Raw genomic sequence first — 17,682 nt, 5'->3', positions numbered from 1 at the left:
GAAGTAGCTTCTTAAAATTAGGCACAGGACATGGTGTTAAATATTTTGAGCTAAATTATCTGTAGGTGATAAGAAATTGGAATGAATTTTTGCATTGTTATTTGACTGGAATTCCCTGTGTTTCTTAATTAGGGGATCATTTATTATGTCACAGCCTCCTCTAAGTTAGAGGAGTGGCTTGCGAATGAGACAATGCAGGAAGGACTGCGTCTGTGTGCAGACCGGAACTATGTTGACGTGGACCCGACTTTTAACCCAAACATTGACGAAGACTATGACCATCGTCTGGCAGGCATCTCTCGGGAGAGTTTCTGTGTGATTTACCTCAACTGGATAGAGTACTGCTCTTCCCGGAGAGCAAAGGTAATGCTGTTGCAGGCCTTTGAATCTCTCTGAATCCAGGCTTTCACAAAATGGGGAGAATATCCTATTATTGTGAGTCAGTTTTTCCTGCACTTCTCAGATGCTCTGGGTTAGGCAGCATGCCTGTGCCAGAATGTTTGAGCCAAACCCGCTCTGCCAAGGCAGCTGAAGAGCATCCTTTCAGCGTCCCGTTGGCATTTGTTTTACTGCAATCCTTCTAAATAGCTTGCTTGTGCAGCCGTGACTGCTGTTGGAGAGTGTAGACCTGGGACTTTCAGAACGAAATTAGGTAAAAATTAACACTTTGAAAATAAAGAGTTTTAGGTTTCACCCAGGAAACTCTGATTCTGAAAATCCAAATCATAGACCTAAAATAGGAGTCTCCCTCATGACATTGATGCAGGTGTCTCCCCATGCACACATCAGGACAACTTGTCCTGCCCTAAAGTAAGATGAAGTACAGACTTTCCAACTACTCTTTCTTCTAGGCATATAGCACTGTCATGTCCCTGGCCAGCCCTGCAAAACCACAGACCCCAAGACTGGCTAGGGCTCACTGTCCTCTCAGGGAAGGTCTGTGGAGCTGAACACCCAGCATCCTGTTTACTTGGTATCCTGGTGTTAGCAGTGCCGACAGCCAGTGTCTGCGGGTTTACCAAACCCGCTAGCCCTTACTTTCCAGGGACCCTTCCATCTTAGCATCTTCTCATCAGGAGGAATGGGGTGCCTTTGTGCCCCCTCTCTTAGTGGCAGCCTTGAACTTGACACTAGATGTGCAGCAGAGCATGTGCTGATGAGAGTCACCCGTCCTAAAGCAGTGACGAGTAGGCTAAACACACTTCTAGGGGGCGGGCCAGCCAGGGACCTTCAGAATCCACGCATGACACAGGCCGCTAGGTGGTTTTATTTGTTCTGTTTTTTTATACATGAAACATGCCAAAGGGGTTTTTGCCCAATGTTTTCAAATTTGAAGGGCATTTGATGCATGTGGACATGTTGTTATAATACTCCTTCTGTGGCTTGGGCACACTGAAGAACGTTGTCTTCTCACTCAGAAATGGCCTCCGTCCTCAAGTACTCTCAGGTTACTGGACGTCTGGCCATAGCTTGGAGAAATCCTACTAAATGCCCGTACACCGTGTATTCAAAACCTCACCTCGGGGGCTGAGAAGGCAGCTCAGCACTTAGTGCACTTGCTGTCCTTACAGAGGACCTGAGTTTGATTCCCAGCACACACGATGGCTCACACCACCTGTAACTCTAGTTCTGGGGGATCCAGTGCCCTCTTCTGACCTCAGGCATGCATGTGGTGTACATATATATGTGCAGACAAAATGCTCATGTACATAAAATAAGCATTTTTGAGGCCCACTTCTGATCTGGGTATCCCCAATCCCTTCAGACAACCCACTCAGCCCTGGATATATTCTACCCACTGCACACAGTCCCTTTAGAATAAAGTTATTAGTGCTATTTTCCAGCCATATCTCCCTTCTGCTGTAGTTTTTCTTTAATCAAATCAAAATTGTTCCTGTCTCCTTAAGAGCAAGCATTCTGTTCCCATAAATCCCTTCCCAGAAGGACCTCCTCCTAAAAAAGCCCTCTAAACTTGGAGATGCTCTGGCTCCAAGCTCAAGGACACTCAGCAGTGTGGCAGGCCTCTGCCTCATTCTCTCCACTCCCCCTCCGAGGCAGTATCCCATCAACAGAACTCTTCTCTGACAGGAGCGTTCAGCTCTTCCTTTCTTTGTCTGCCTTACCTGTGGGATCTTTTCTGAGTTGTTACATACCTGCAAAGCTCCCCGGTATCTAACGTTCTGTATTTTAAAGCCTCTAGATGTGGACAGAGACTCTTCCCTGGTGACTCTTTGTTATGGACTCTGCGTTCTGGGCCGGAGGGCTTTGGGAACGGCCTCCCACCATATGTCCAGGTAAAGAGGCTGCTCTGTTTTCCAGAAGGTATTGGGAAAGGGATGGGGCTGGAGAGATGGCTGAGTGATTAATAAGAGCTCTAGCTGCTCTTCCAGGAGACCTAGGTTCAGTTACCAGCTCACATGGTGTCTCACAACTGTCTGTAACTCCAGTTTCAGGGGATCTGATGGCCTCTGTGAGCACTAGGCAGGTGTGTGGTGCACAGATTCACACGGAAGCACAGCACACATGCAGTAAATGAGCATGAGAAGCTCTCTGGGATGTAAACTTAATGTGTTTTGTTTGGCTACTTGGTTATGTTTTGAAACATTGATTCTGGAATATTTTACTGCAAAGTTTCTGTAAATTTCATTTTTCTATAAATGTTTTTGATGAACGTCTTATGTTGTAGTAACTAACTGGCTTTAAAACTCCCACTTGTGAGAATAGCTACTAATTGTGACAATTTAGTGGACTTCAAGCATTTTATAATCACTTTGTAAGATTTGATTGGTCTCATATTTTATCTATTTTTCTAATCTCCCTGGTTTGTTTTCCTATATTTCTTCATAATCTTTGTCTATATCATTTAGTGTAATGTGTTTTTTAAAGGAGTAGTTCCTACTTTAAATGTCTCTGGTTTCATGTTTCACATGAGATTCCTTCATTTCCCTCGCTACACAGGCTCTCTCCCATTGTCTGTCTCTGTGAGCTATTTCCCATGCTTCATAAGCAAGGCTCCCAGGCAAACAGGACCCATTTTCTGGGAGTCTTACTGAGGAGTTCAGACTTCAGTTTCTGGAGTCTGCCTTCAAAACTCCCCAGACGATTCTAATGCAAAGCAGATATGAGATTCAGTGTCATGAAGACCTCTGTCAAAATATGTGCCATTTCTCTCTACCTTGCAGTAACCTGGAGTCCTTTCTCTATGGATTGCATGCCCTGTTTAAAGGGGACTTCAGGATTTCTTCAGTCCGAGATGAGTGGATTTTTGCTGACATGGAACTGTTGAGAAAAGTTGTAGTACCTGGAATCCGTATGTCCATTAAACTCCATCAGGTAAGAGATGAGCTGGTTGTGTATATTTCAATTCATTTCAGGGGTTTGCTGATACTTCATGGTTTGATTTCCATGCTGTGTTTTGGGGAACCTTTGGAAAGGCTCTCATCTGAATCTAGGAAGAGCCTGACTCCTAGCAAGGTGTTAAATCCCAGAGCCTGAACCCATGTTTCTCATAGTAACGAAAGTAGTGAATTTCAGTATTAACATGCATCACTGTTGATAATCTAGGAGCAGTGGCAAACTGAAAGGAGAGGGTTGTACCCCTGAAACGCTTGTTGGATTTCATGTGTTTGCAGTTCCTGTCCCCAGCAAACACCTGACAGCTGCACGTGCCTCGTGACTTCTCAGTAGGATGGCATGCTGCTGCCTTCTGCTTGGTGTGCTCCCGAGCAGCAGGCAGTCAGGACAGCTCGGTGGTCACTGACAGTCCTACTAGGGAGTGCAGTGAAAATTGGACCCCAGAATGTACTTGCAAAGCCCTGGATCATTTGAGGAATCGTTGTGGATTGTGTGCTGGCGCTTGCTCCTCTGGTCATGTCACTCAACTGTACTTACAGATCTGAGGTTTGAGACAAGACTCGGTACATTTAAAAGAGAAGACAGTGACCAGGTCACTGGGGTGGGGGGTACTGTACCAAGGGATTAAACTAGAGTCTCCTGCACTCCAGGCAAGTGCTCTGCTGCTAAGACGTATCCTCAGCCCGCTCTGAGAGACAGAAAGCTTCCTTAGGTTGTCCAGGCTGGCTTTGAACTAATGAGCGTCCTGAGTAGCTGGGATTACAGGCTTATACACAAGACTCTGGCATAAAAAACTTCTGTTTTCTATAGTTGAAGCCAGTGAGAAGTATTTGAACAAGATCAAATCCTGCAGTTAGCATGCCTGATAACGTGTGTCGGTCCTACTGCCAGTGTCAGCTCCTTTCTCCTCCAAATAACCACACTGATTCTAGTAAGCAGGGGTGGGTGGAGGGATCTCTCCCCACGGTAAGCATTTGCCAAAGGCAGCACAGTGTGCGAGGTGTCTTGTCTGTTGTCCAGGCCAGTGCAGAGTCGTTAGGAGTGCTGTTATCAGTCAGGCAGGTCACAGACTTTATCTAGTAGGTTCTGCAAAGGCAGAGCTCTTAAGAGATTAATCTGTGGAGCTAGAGAGAAAGCTCAGCAGTTAAGAATTCATATAACTATTTTTTTTAAAGATTTATTTTTGTTATGTATACAGTATTCTGTCTGCATGTACATCTGTACACCAGAAGAGGGCACCAGATCTTACTACAGATGGTTGTGAGTCACCATATGGTTGCTGGGAATCGAACTCAGGATCTGTGGAAGAGCAGCCAGTGCTCTCTACCTCTGAGCCATCCCTCTAGCCCCATACTACTCTTGACAGAGACCCAAGTTCAATCCCCTTCACCCACAGCAGGCAGCTCACAACTGTCTCTAACTCCACTCTAAGATCTGACATGTGCAGGCACCTGCACTCACATGCACATCTGTACACAAACATGTATATGCACATAAGCAAAAATAAAATGAATTAAAAAAAGGTTTTCATTGGAAAAGAGATGAATCCAGGTGTTGGAAGCTGTGTTGACCTGGCATTACCATTTGTGAACTTTGAATCTGGGAAGCAGTTCTGTCCCCATTGAGTTTGAGTCTTGCTACATGTGAAGGTGTTATCCAGCCTCCTTGGCAGAGGAAGGAACGGGGACGGAGGACAGGACACTCTCAGGCTTCATCGCTCAGGTGCACGGCATCATTTTCATAGATTGCACCCGGGACTGGCTTTGTACCCCTCCCCTTCCCTGCCAGACACGAGCTATAGTCACAGGGTTGAGCTGGGATGCGTATATATGCCTGCATAAGCCTCTAGCCACGTGCAAGCAGACAGTAAGATGGCTGTATTTCATGATGACGTTAGATCCGAGTTAGGATTATTTTGATGTGTATCTTTAATCTCCTGTTAACTTGGAGGTTTTAAAAGGGATGCTCCCTTTGTCTTGTTCGTGCTTCCTGCCTCAGTCTTGCAGACAATGGATGGCAGATGTCCATCATAGGGCTGAGTGGTCATAGAGACAAAGAGGCTCTTTGGAGTGGCACTGGAATACCGAATTTATATACAGTCACATGTAGAGGAGGGGCAAGGGCAGGATAACTGGCATGTTGCAGCTATTACAAATGTGTGTCTTTATGTAAAGTTTATTTAGCTTATAAAGAGCGTAATGTAGAGACCTTTCGAGGCTCTTGTGACACTGTGTGTGCAGGTCAGTGAGATGGCCCAGTGGGTAAAGGCACTTGATGCACAAACCTGGAGACCTTAGCTCAGTCCTGAGAACCAACTCCACAGAGCTGTTCTGTGACCACTACATGCATACATACTATACAGACACAATAATAACCGTAAACATGTGTAAATAAATATGTGAAAACTACCTTGAAAGAGGTAAAAAGACAATTTATGAAACTTGGAAATGATGTTTAGTTATGTAAAGCTTTGAAGAAAGTGTTGGTTAAAGAGCTGAGACATGTATAAAACAGTAACACGTCCACCCTAACCCAGTTAGAACAGTAATGAGCATGTCCATAATAGCACTCATATGTATAATAGGAAGTTAAGCCCATTTGTAAGAATTTTTGCTTATTATCCTGGAACTTATTTTCCTTTTTTTCAAAACAAAACCAAAAATCTACATGTGTTATTTCTGTGTTTAGGACCATTTCACTTCTCCAGACGAGTATGACGACCCCACTGTGCTCTATGAAGCCATCGTGTCTCATGAAAAGAACCTAGTGATAGCCCACGAAGGGGACCCAGCATGGCGGAGTGCAGTGCTCGCCAACTCCCCCTCCTTGCTGGCTCTGCGGCATGTCATGGACGACGGCACCAATGAGTACAAGATCATTATGCTCAACCGACGCCACCTGAGCTTCAGGGTCATCAAGGTGAGTCTGCAGCACAGGCCCGTGACAAGGAAGATTGGTCAGGCCTCTTAATCCAGCCTCTGAAGTGTGGTTGTTTATACCTAAGAATGAGCAGATGATGTGGTCCTGCTTTATGAACACTCACTTTCAGAATTCCCTCCACCCTGTGAGGTTTTCTTAGATGCAATAAAGCCTTTAGTTTGTTTAGTTTATTTCAGGGCTGGTAGACTTTTGTCCATTACCTATGAGATCTAAACAGTATCCTTCTTTAAAAGCCCGCACTCGGCAAGCGGTGGTTGCGCACATCTTTAATCCCAGTACTTGGGGAGGCAGAGGCAGGCAAATCTCTGTGAGTTCAAGGCCAACCTGGTCCACAGAGTGAGTTCCAGGAAAGCCAGAGCTACACAGAGAAACCCTGTCTCAAAAAAAAAAAAAAAAACCAAACCAAAAAACAACACTCCACTGCTAATGTGGTGCTCTCCTCAGTTAAAAGAGAATAGCAAAGCTTGTGCTTCGTTGTGATTCAAAGCTGACTGTAAGTGGTTTGTTCCTTAAATTCTTTCTCACTCTCTCTCAGTCTGCACATACATGAGTGTTCATGTATGTGTATGTATGTGTGTAAATGTTTTAGAGGTTTAGGAACGTTGGTTTTTGAAATTAAAAGTTTATCATGATTCACTTTGAGCTCTTTAAAAGTGCGTGTGTATCCACGCACACCCTAGTGTGGCGTTCTGTGGAAGCTAGAGGAAGCTAGAGAACAGCTTTCAGGAATTGGTTCTCTCCTTCCACCACACCAGGAGGGCTCAGGGATCACACACAAGTCACCAGACTTAGAAGAAAATAGCTTTAACTGTGGAGCCTTCTTGTCTACCACCAATCTTTATCTAGTCTTTTAATCAACCCCAAAATCTCACAGACATCCTCTCAAATTGAAATATGTGTTGCCTGTCTTTTCCATCAAAACTATTATCTAGTCCACTAGCTTGACAAACGAAAGGAGCTCATTTTACTTAGTATTCTAGAAGGTGTAACAAGAGAAAGTATACCATAGGTGCCTACTACTTAGCAGTCAGCTATTCAAGAAGGGACATTGACTAACTCCTTTCACCGGTGAGCTTGTGTTCATAGCTTTTCAGTTGGCTACCACACACTGTGTCACCCATTTCTGCACTTCCTTTCTTTTTTTTTTTTTTTTTTTTTTTTTTTTTTGGTTTTTCGAGACAGGGTTTCTCTGCAGCTTTTTTAGAGCCTGTCCTGGAACTAGCTCTTGTAGACCAGGCTGGCCTCGAACTCACAGAGATCCGCCTGCCTCTGCCTCCCGAGTGCTGGGATTAAAGGCGTGCGCCACCACCGCCCGGCCTGCACTTCCTTTCTTGACCTTTGTCCTTGCCCTTCCCCGTCCCATAGGTGAATAAGGAGTGTGTCCGAGGTCTCTGGGCAGGGCAGCAGCAGGAGCTGGTTTTTCTCCGGAACCGGAACCCCGAGAGAGGCAGCATCCAGAATGCAAAGCAGGCGCTGCGGAACATGATAAACTCATCTTGTGATCAGCCTATTGGCTACCCGATCTTTGTGTCACCCTTGACAACGTCTTACTCTGACAGCCACGACCAGCTCAAAGAAATCCTTGGGGGACCAATCAGCTTGGGAAATATCCGGAACTTCATAGTGTCCACTTGGCACAGGTAGTGGGGTTGTGGTGTCCTGGGCTGCTTTCACTCAGCACTGTGTGTCAGCTCACCTAGGAAGCTTGTAGGGAAGATGGAGATGCCAGGGTGTACTCCACCTGAACACTAGGAGGTAGAAGTAAGCTCCTTACCTTCAGAAACAGAGATAAACTTTAGGTCAGGCTCAGCTAACGGTGGAGCTGATGTACCCGTGGTGATGTCAACAGAACTCTAACATTCCCTTTGCCCCTGTTCCTGTGTTTAACTTCCTCATTCTGCTGCAGCATCTTGCCTCTCTAAGAGAAAGACATTGGAACCTTGCATGTGGATTGCTTTCTTTGCTCCTGCACTCCTTCCCAGCAGCAGGGAGCACTCCACACAGCCAGTTGTTACCATTGCAGCAATCCAGTCGTCACCCAGATGCGGTTCCTGAGTGTACTGGAGTATGTGTGTTGCGTTTCCCTCTCCCTTCTTTGTCTAGTGAAGCCTAACATAGGTATAGGTGCATCATAGTTCAGTGAATGGTAAGGACAACTATAGGTTATTGTTCTCAGTCTCTTTATCAGAGCACTAGGAAACAGAATGTGAGCTAGAGCTACAGACTCTTGGTGGTGTCTAAATTTTCCAAGGACTAGCCAGTGCTTAAAGACTCAGGTTGGGTTGCTGTCTAACAGCATCAGCCAGGAGAGTATCCACGGGATTTCATTTTCAGAAAACCTCTATGTTAGCTGCAGTGCCTACAAGAAACTGATCCCCCTGGGAGAAGTAGCGTACAGATAGGTTGCTGGGACCAAGGGCAGCTGTTAGTCTTCCTGTATTTAAAACAACAAAAACCAAACAGAAAGATGAAGCAGCTCTCTAGCAACAGATCCAACAGCAGTGTAGACAAACTGGGTCTCAGTGTGCTCAACAGATACTGACAAGGATTCTGTTGCCAAAGCTTGGTGTGGTGGCTTGTGCCTGTGATCCCAGCATTCAGGGCACTGCAGCAGGAGGAGAATTCAAGAATATATACAGAGTCCTTGAGCAGCCTGGGCTATAAGATGCTGTTTCAGATGACAAAGATTGCTGATTCCAGCTGGGGTCCTGAGAGCCCAGTTGTTCTGCAGTTCTTCATTACGCTGTATGGACAGTGGGTGCAGAACTGTAGAGTTGGTGGGAGGAGTTGGGAGGCAGGGGAGGGGGCACGATGTGCTTCTCAAGCCACTCTTGGGAAGGGGACTTGTTCCTGAGCCTCATTTTACCGTAATGACGTTGGGAGGTAGCCATGACAGTACCTCCGAAGAGTGGGAAAGGATTAGAGGATTGATTTTGAAGTGATGTAGGGCTAATGCTTCCTACCGTGGAATTTTCTCCAGGTTAAGGAAAGGTTGTGGAGCTGGCTGTAACAGTGGTGGCAATATTGAAGATTCTGACACTGGAGGTGGCACTTCCTGTCCTGGTACCAACGCAGCCACAGTCAGTGATCCCCACAGCACCGGGTCCCAAGGAAGCACTGGAAACCAGGGACAGGGACAGGCAGCAGGATCGGGGCTGCACCCACCCACCACAGCGTATCCTCCAACACTAGGTAAATGTTGGCCTCTTACCATGCAGCCAGTCTGTCTGTTTCTCTCTCTCTCTCTCTCTCTCTCTCTCTCTCTCTCTCTCTCTCTCTCTCTCTCTCTCTCTCTCTCTCTCTCTCTCTCTCTGTGTATGTGTGTGTGTGTGTGTGTGTGTGTGTGTGAAGGAGGAGTGTGTATTGGTAATGGGAAGCATGGTGTTTCCTTGATATCCAGTAGTACATTATACCATTGTTACTTCAGTCATTGATACACATGTATAAATCTTGTACTTCACCTGCTTTATCCAAAATATTATGGGTTTGTGTGCACACCTTTAATCTCAGCACTCAAGAGACAGAGACAAGCATCTCTGAGTTTGAAGCCAGCCTGGCCTGCAGAGTGAGTTACAGGATGGCCAGGACTATAGAGATAGACTCTGTCTCAAAAAAAAAAAAAGCCAAAAAAACCCAAATATATATTACATTTTAAAAGCTAATAATATATAAGTGTTGTATTTTATCTAATTTCTATCCTGTAGTGCAATAGTGGGCTTCTTCTGACTTTACAGTATTTTTATATGTAAATCTTTGTAATCACATGGACTCAGTGTGACAAACCTCGTAAGTGACCTGATGCCCAGCCCTGAGAGTCTTTGCAGGAGGTTTCTCTAAGTGGGCATTCTCAGACCCTTCTACTATGAGCTTCTCCTGTTACCTGCCTCTTAAGTAAATCCAGCTCGGGCACAGCCATGTCCTTGTGCACTTGCCTTTTTTTTCTTCTCTCTCTCTCTCTCTCTCTCTCTCTCTCTCTCTCTCTCTCTCTCTCTCTCTCTCTCTCTCTCTCTCTCTCTCTCTCCTCAGCACTCTTCAGACACACAAATCTTAGCACACACTGTAGCACTGAGCCCTGTGCTGCAGTCACCTCCAGAAGCCGCCCAGCAGCTCGGCGGCCCCTGCTTCCCATCCTGCCCCATAAGCTGCCATTCTTCTCTTAGCCTCTGAGTTTGATGCTTGGATTCCACATGGATGTGAAACCAGGCTGTGTTTCTCTTTTGAAAATTTCTGTTATTTTTATTTTGTGTGTGTGATCACATGTGTGCAGTGCCTGTGGAGATCAGAAGAAGGTGTCACATCCCCTGAAACTGGAGTTACAGATGGTTGTAAACTGTTACATGTGTGCTGGGAATCAAACCCAGGTCTGTGCAAGAGCAGCCAGTGCTACCTTCTGAGCCATCTCTCCAGCCCCACACAGTGTCTTTAAACGTTTCTGATTCTGTCATTTCCAAAGTAGCTTATCTCATTTATTTTTTTTTACATTCTTACTTATCTGAAATATTTCTGTCAAAAATATTTTAGCATTTATTCTAACCTTAAATCCAAATATTTACTGTAAATTATTTTTTCTTATACCCTAGAATTTGAATTTTAAAAAGTTTTTAAGAAATAAAAAAATAATTTTATAGAAATACAAGAAAATAGATCTCGGGTATTTATTTCTTTTTTGTAACCTTTGAAGTTTTAGACATAAATGTTAAATTCTGTAAAGTTATAGAGTGATTGCTGAGGGAGACATTGAAGAAAGCACAGCACACAGCCCAGGTGTGACTTGTCTTCTGCTGATGGGGGCTGTCGTTGCTTCCTGCCAGGCACTAGCCACAGCGCCCACTCGGTCCAGTCCAGTCTGGTCAGACAGTCCCCAGCGCGAGCCTCCATGGCCAGCCAGTCATCCTACTGCTACAGCAGCCGGCACTCGTCCCTCCGCATGTCCACCACGGGGTTCGTGCCCTGTCGGCGCTCCTCCACCAGCCAAATATCTCTTCGAAACTTGCCGTCGTCCATCCAGTCCCGCCTCTCCATGGTGAACCAGATGGAAGGCAGCAGCCAGGGCGGCACGGTCTGTGTGCAGCACGGCCTGCCCTCCTCCAGCAGCTCGAGCCAGAGCATCCCAGCCTGCAAGCACCACACCCTTGTGGGCTTTCTTGGGGCAGAAGGCAGCCAGAGCGGAGCCCCTGAGGCCCAGCCGGGCAGCACCTTAAGTCCTGCTAGCAGTTCCCATGCCAGAAAGGGGGAGGTGATTTACAGGGTCCAGGTGAGCAGACCAAGAGCCTTCGTGTGCTTCGCTTTTGTCTGTTGTCTTGTCGAATGGGGGACTCATGAAAATGTCATTTACTTAGCTGGGGGATTGGAGCACTTTGGAATGTTGGGAAATTTTTCTGCCAACTTAAAAACTGAGAGCGCCAGTTTTGTGTCAGTAATATTTGTTCCCCTTCAGCATTGATACAGACTCATTGCAGGAAGTTTGTCCAAAAGGAATTGATTTGGGGCTGTTTAGATTTTCATTCTTTAAAAAAAAAAATTCACAGTAAGCAGTAAAGAATTTAAAATGCAAAGAGTCCTATGAGAGAAATTGTGCTTAGTCTTAGGTTTTTCATCATCAAGGGAATATATGAATTGGAATATGTATCTGTCTAGATTGTGGATCTCAGCCAGATTCTGGAAGGGATTAACCTATCAAAAAGGAAGGAGCTTCAGTGGCCTGATGAAGGAATTCGGTTAAAAGCGGGGAGAAACAGCTGGAAAGACTGGAGTCCTCAGGAGGGCATGGAAGGCCACGTAAGTTCCCACTTTGGTTTGGGCTGTGTCTCTGCTTGAGTCCTTAGCAGAGCTGCCCTGGGGGTGGAGTTTACAGGTGCCTTCACGGGCTAACTGCATGTTTTGTTCTGATTAATAGGTGATACACCGATGGGTGCCTTGCAGCAGAGACCCAGGTACAAGGTCCCACATCGACAAGACAGTGCTCCTGGTCCAGATTGACGATAAATACGTGACTGTGATTGAAACTGGGGTGCTAGAACTGGGGGCGGAAGTGTGAGCCTGCGCTGCACCCCTGCGCTCCTTTCTCTGGCTGAGAAAGTTAGGTTGCCGAAGTTCACCTGCAGGGACCGCCTGCCCTTCACAGCAGAGACTTGAACAGCGGCTTGGTTAAGCGCCTCCAGCCCGACTCCTGTCGCTGTCTCCATCCCCAAATAAAGCTGAAATATTTTTTTAAGTTAGCTGCATGAAAGGCAACATTCTGTTGGGGCCTGTCTGTGAAAGGCTCTCTATGCATTTATGCTTTAACCCACAGACTCTTGTCTCTAACTCTGAGCTCATATTTTTCTAATTTCTTTGCCAAAAACAGTTGCCATGGTTTTGTCATAGAAAATGAAATCCATTGACCATGATTTTTACAAACAGATCCATGTGGGAACTTTGGGTTCGACACCTAACAGTATAAAAGTTTAATGCACAGTGAGGAAGATGATGGATAGAGGTAGGTTTATCTTATTCCTTGAAAGCTAAAAACTTTAATGAAAAAAAACTGCACTAATTTTTTACAGCAATGCACTAAATCTGAGATTTCTCAGAACATTTATTTATATATAAAAATAAAATACCATTATTTAAATTGCCTTCAGGATTAGCCCCTCCCTTTCCTGACACATAGCCAGCAGGAGCTGCTGTCCCCTTTCTGTTAGTGTGCTGGACTCCGGAGACACACACATAGCTTCATCCCTGACGTTTCCCAGAGCTGGTGACCAGAGGCTCGGCCTGGTGAGCGCCACCGCCAGCTGCCCCGCCACGTCTCACGTGTGCTGTGTGCGCCTCTCCAGCTGGTGGCAGGCTCTGTGGAGTTGCTTCTGGAACATGCTTTTGCTTTGCAAGAAGATGAAGGCCCAGGAACTTAAAGAAAGGATCAGTTGCCTTTTATTTGAAGAGTTCCTAGCTCTTGAAGTCATTCACATGAAGTTCAGTTTCTCAAGTAAAATTTTTTCAAACAAAATGGTCTGTGTGGCGCCGCTCTTGTCCTGCCTTCTCAGCAGACCTGCACTTTGCCGCTTCCGTGTTCTCTTTCTATTACTTGAATTTATTTCCTGTAATTTATGGTGTATACCTGTCATTTAAAATATTTATAACTGAAGTTGACTTAATTCATATGTTGTCTCATAATTGTGTTGGTTTTTTAGGAGCATGTGTTCAGGGAAGTGTGTACCTTGGTTAGCATGCGGCTGCGTGCGAGCTGCGGTTCAGTTCCACTGCGACTTTAAGCGTCTTCTAAATGCTCTCCAATCCCCGTTGTTTTAAACTCCAAAGAAAATTGCCCGTCTCCTGAGCACCCGGAGCTGCCGTCTGTCTCCTCATGGACAGACGGCAGAAAGAAGCCGGTCATCCACCTGAACTGTGACCACTCCACAGTGTGGCACTGGCCAGTTTACTCAGGGGCTTCTGTGGGAGGTGAGAGGAGAGAGCTGTTGCCCCCACTGACTAGGCTCCTGGTCACAAGTGTCCTGACGGTACAGGAGACAGGGTGAGAGCTAACAGCAGCCGGGAGGCGTCTCTCCACACCTGTGCTTCTAACCCTGTTGGTTTTTCCCCTTGTTGTTTTAAAAATCAGTGGTCGTTCAGAACCCAATGTGCCTTGTACTGACGTTTCCATAGACTTCAAACTTTGCAACCTTTATTGTTTAGAAATATTTGTCAAATGACTTAATTGAACCTTTTCAAAAGGAGCCCTTTCTATTTCAAGTGTACTTCCCTGCTACTGTCCCTCTGTTCTGTTAGCTCGTGTGCGCAGATCCGTGCTGCATGGTATGTTCAGTGGTGATCTTTCTGAAGCTGGAATCCAGCCTGTCTGTCTGTGTTGAAAACTTCCCAACGGAATTGTGCTCCCAGATACTTGTGTGTTCCCTGCTCAAAAATGGGCTTGATCTTTTCCTAGGTGGAGAAGTGGAGGGTGTGCAATCTAAACAGGAGATGATCCGTCTTGCCACAGAGAAAGCATCAGAAGATGAACTTTAGGTGGTTTGGCCAAAGGTCAGAATTGTATTTATGGTCCCCCCTCATAATTGTTAGGTATTACATGCTCTGAAAGTAGGATTCCATATGTAAGATGGGGTCCTGTGTGGAACATGTACATTGATTTGGGAGAGTTGGACATTTTTCTTGAAATAAGATGTTGTCACCATATAACTTTATTAAATTTATAAATTAGGAACCTAAGAGAAGTCTTGTGTTAGTTTCATAATCTAAAACTGGTGACCTTAAAACCACTTTTCTAATTACAGCAGGGGATAGTGATAATTGAAGATTTGTGTTTTAATATTTAATTTATTATAGTTTTTTTTTCCTCCCAGTATCCACCTGGATAGCAAGCTAGTATTTTAGATTTTCTTCCCAGCCTTTCTTCTCACTAAAGTACAAAATTCCAGCATACTTTAGTGCTTTTAACTACTTTTGCAAGTAATTAACTTTAGGTTTCCTTTAGATACAGCTGCATGAGTGCAGCCTCTGACTTTATCTCGCCACACTTTGAGAGGACAATCCTGGAATGGCCTTGATTTCATCTTCAGTGACAGAAACAAAGTCTGTTTGTATCCCTAAACTGGGGCCTCCCTTTCTACGCCGTTTTCAGGAGCTGATAAGACTTTTTGCTAAGGAGCTTTACTTTTTTGTTCGTGGGTCTAGATTACCATGCAATAGTGCTGCATTTGGGAGTCGGGGAGGGGGGGGGGCGGGCTTTACAGGAAGACAGTAATTACTTTTGAGGTGAGGGAGCAAGTGTTCTGACTCTGTCTCTGCTAGCAGGGAGTAAAGCTCCATTAGATTGGAGGTGTTTTGAAAAAAAAATTTTTCAAGTATATTGATGATAATTCCAGTCTTTGAACCAAAAGGTAACAGACAATATTTCTCTCTTGAAAGACACCTAGAGAGTGACTCTGGGTACTGACTGCCAAGCAGTGCACATGCAGATTCTTGTAGGAAACTGTAACTCACTATGAACACTTTGGAGATTAGTTTATATTCCTATCAAAATAGAAAACACAGCCTCACACTTGAGCAGGGGGCACATTGCCTATGTAAATCCAGCTCCGTTTCCTGCCAGCACCTTTATGCCTCAGCCTGGAACTTACACGATGGGTTGCTGTCTTGAGCAATTCATCAAAAACTGGGTATCTAATGTTTGCCCAGTGCCTAAAAATTGTCTCTCTTTTTAGCTAAATTTCTAGCATCCTTTGTTCTAAATATGTAACTCGGGGAAGAAGGTGGTATGTCAGATTTCTTTGAATTCGTTTACTAGCTACTTAAATATAAACTGCTGTCCAGTGTGTTAATTACTCTTATATTTAAAATACTGTCTCATTAATACAAGCAAATTTATTTCTGGGTTTTTATTTGTAAGTCATCAGTATTCTGTCTCGTCTCTTTAGCAGTCGTGTAAAGTTACTTTGGACACAGACCCACTCAGCTTTTCCTTGTGGGACAGTATTGTTCGGATAGGATCAGTCCCTTCTAGAGGCATTTTCTGTAACTCCAAGACAGTGGAAACACACAGTTAAGACTCAAATGGTGCATGGAGCCTGTTGATGGTCTTTGAATTTTCTGTCACATTCTTAGATGGATATTGAGTTTTACTGATCAAGAGAAGGAGGTAAATTAGATACTGCAGTGTATGTTTAGGTGGTATGAATTTTAATATGTTGGATAATAGGCATTTTTTAAAATAAGTGTTTAAAGCCAGCCCTTTTCTTCATTTCTCTTTCACAAGCTGTAGTCGAAAAGCAAGTGGTTATCAACTAGGTCTGGAAGGATCTAACCTTGCTTGAGTACGGAGGTCTGTGTTGTGATGAGGCACCTCCCCCAATCACCTGTCAGGAACCGTGTGCTGAGGATTTCTTTCTTGCCTAAGAACAGCTGTTCTTTCTGCACTGGGGCAGATGCTCACCTGTAAGCTGAACATCCTGATGTCCACTTTGTGGACTCAGCATAGAGGTGTCTGGGAACTCAAGCTGGTGGCCATGTAGGCTACCCACAGATCTGACGTCACGCTACACTTATTATATAGGCTCTCCCTTTCATTATGATTCATTGGAACCAATCGGAGGAGCAGAGGTTCTCCGACAGGTAGTGAGGATGAATCCATGTCACCTGCACACCTGGCCTCGGAGGATGAGACGGCTGCTCCAGATGACTCTTGGCTTTGGTGTGCTTGTCTTTGAACAAAATTCTCTGTATTTAAGGCTTCAGTCTGAAATCAGAACAGAAACAGGGAGGGCCGTATTGGCTTGTGCTTTTTTAAAGCAACAGGTTCAGTAAATTGTCAACACTGATTACGTTAACCCTGTGCACGTCTGGCAGTGAGTTCCGCATGAGGACAAGGGAGAGGGGATGTTGGGAATAGTTGCGGGTGAGCGGGCCTGTGGGAGGAGTGTGGCTTTGCCTTTTCCGATCATGGGCTCTCAAAGGTATTCAGTATACCAGAGATAAGGATATGACATGTCCTTGCACGTGCGTGTCTGTGCGTGTGTGAGTATTACTTATTACTGTAAGCAGCTTGTAAATACTGCAGTTGTTTAAAATGGAAATAACAGCCAAGAGGTCTTTTGACATATTGATCAGAAAAAAAGACAGTATTGACCATGGATAAAAACACAGGAAATAAATTTTTTTTCATTTTGCCTTCTGTCCATTCTTTGTCAAGTTAAGAAAAAAAAGTAGAATATAGTATTAGTTCTGCATATTTTTGAAACCACACTTGGTTCTGAAGTAAAGTTTTAAGCCTGTAAACATGGTTTTGTCTTACACCAGATAAAAGTACACTGTGTTCTCTCTTGCACAAAGGTGTTCCCTCCCTCTGAGTTAAATATTACATGTTAATGGTAGAACATGTCAGGTGATAAGAGTGCACTAAGTTAAAATGCAGAGGGAGAAAGAACATTCAGTCAGTGTACGAAGGCTGCACACTCACAAACCAGTGTCTTCACAAATTCCTCAAGATGCAGGCATGTGTGCAGAGGATACGCATGCTCTGGACGAGGTCCTTGTGCAGCATTTCAGCCACTGAGAACCAGTGGGAGGCAGATTATTCGCTTTCTGCACCAGAATTGCCAAGAGTTTGCTCTCTCTCTCCCCGCACAATGTTCTGTCTTCAGAACAGCATAGGTCTATAATAGGAAACCTGCCATATAAGCAAAGGAAGAAAGAGGTCCCCTTGAGAGTCACGCTCATCTCAGAGTTGAGGCCTGGGCTATCAATAGGAAATGTGCATCCCACGAGACCTCCGCCTTTTAGTGCAGTTTACCTAGGGTTTTTCATCCCAGATGATCTAAGGATGCTTTACTGGCTTTAACCTTGTGGGACCATCTTCCCCTGAGATGGGCCAGGTGAGCCTTTAAGGATCACGTG

General features: G+C 45.0%; 1 protein-coding gene across 4 annotated transcripts in view; it reads left to right on the top strand.

Annotated features, from left to right (window-relative positions):
• Positions 1–12,512, top strand: part of Pcnx1 (pecanex 1) — a 142,349-nt gene extending 129,837 nt beyond the window's left edge. For all 4 annotated transcript variants that reach the window (XM_038335641.2, XM_038335640.2, XM_038335643.2 and 1 more), the window contains 9 exons: positions 133–363; positions 2,194–2,294; positions 3,183–3,333; positions 6,043–6,273; positions 7,660–7,934; positions 9,275–9,486; positions 11,106–11,548; positions 11,932–12,072; positions 12,191–12,512. In XM_038335641.2, coding sequence (XP_038191569.1) covers positions 133–363; positions 2,194–2,294; positions 3,183–3,333; positions 6,043–6,273; positions 7,660–7,934; positions 9,275–9,486; positions 11,106–11,548; positions 11,932–12,072; positions 12,191–12,331 — 1,926 coding nt within the window. In that variant the 3' untranslated portion in view covers positions 12,332–12,512. The remainder of the gene's footprint in view (positions 1–132; positions 364–2,193; positions 2,295–3,182; positions 3,334–6,042; positions 6,274–7,659; positions 7,935–9,274; positions 9,487–11,105; positions 11,549–11,931; positions 12,073–12,190) is intronic.
• The last annotated feature ends 5,170 nt before the right edge of the window (positions 12,513–17,682 follow it).

This window comes from Arvicola amphibius, chromosome 7 (assembly GCF_903992535.2).
Source record: "Arvicola amphibius chromosome 7, mArvAmp1.2, whole genome shotgun sequence".
In the NCBI taxonomy this organism is placed as follows: Eukaryota; Metazoa; Chordata; class Mammalia; order Rodentia; family Cricetidae; genus Arvicola; species Arvicola amphibius.
The sequence above is the reverse complement of the archived record's forward strand: the minus strand, read 5'-3'. Positions and strand labels throughout refer to the sequence as shown.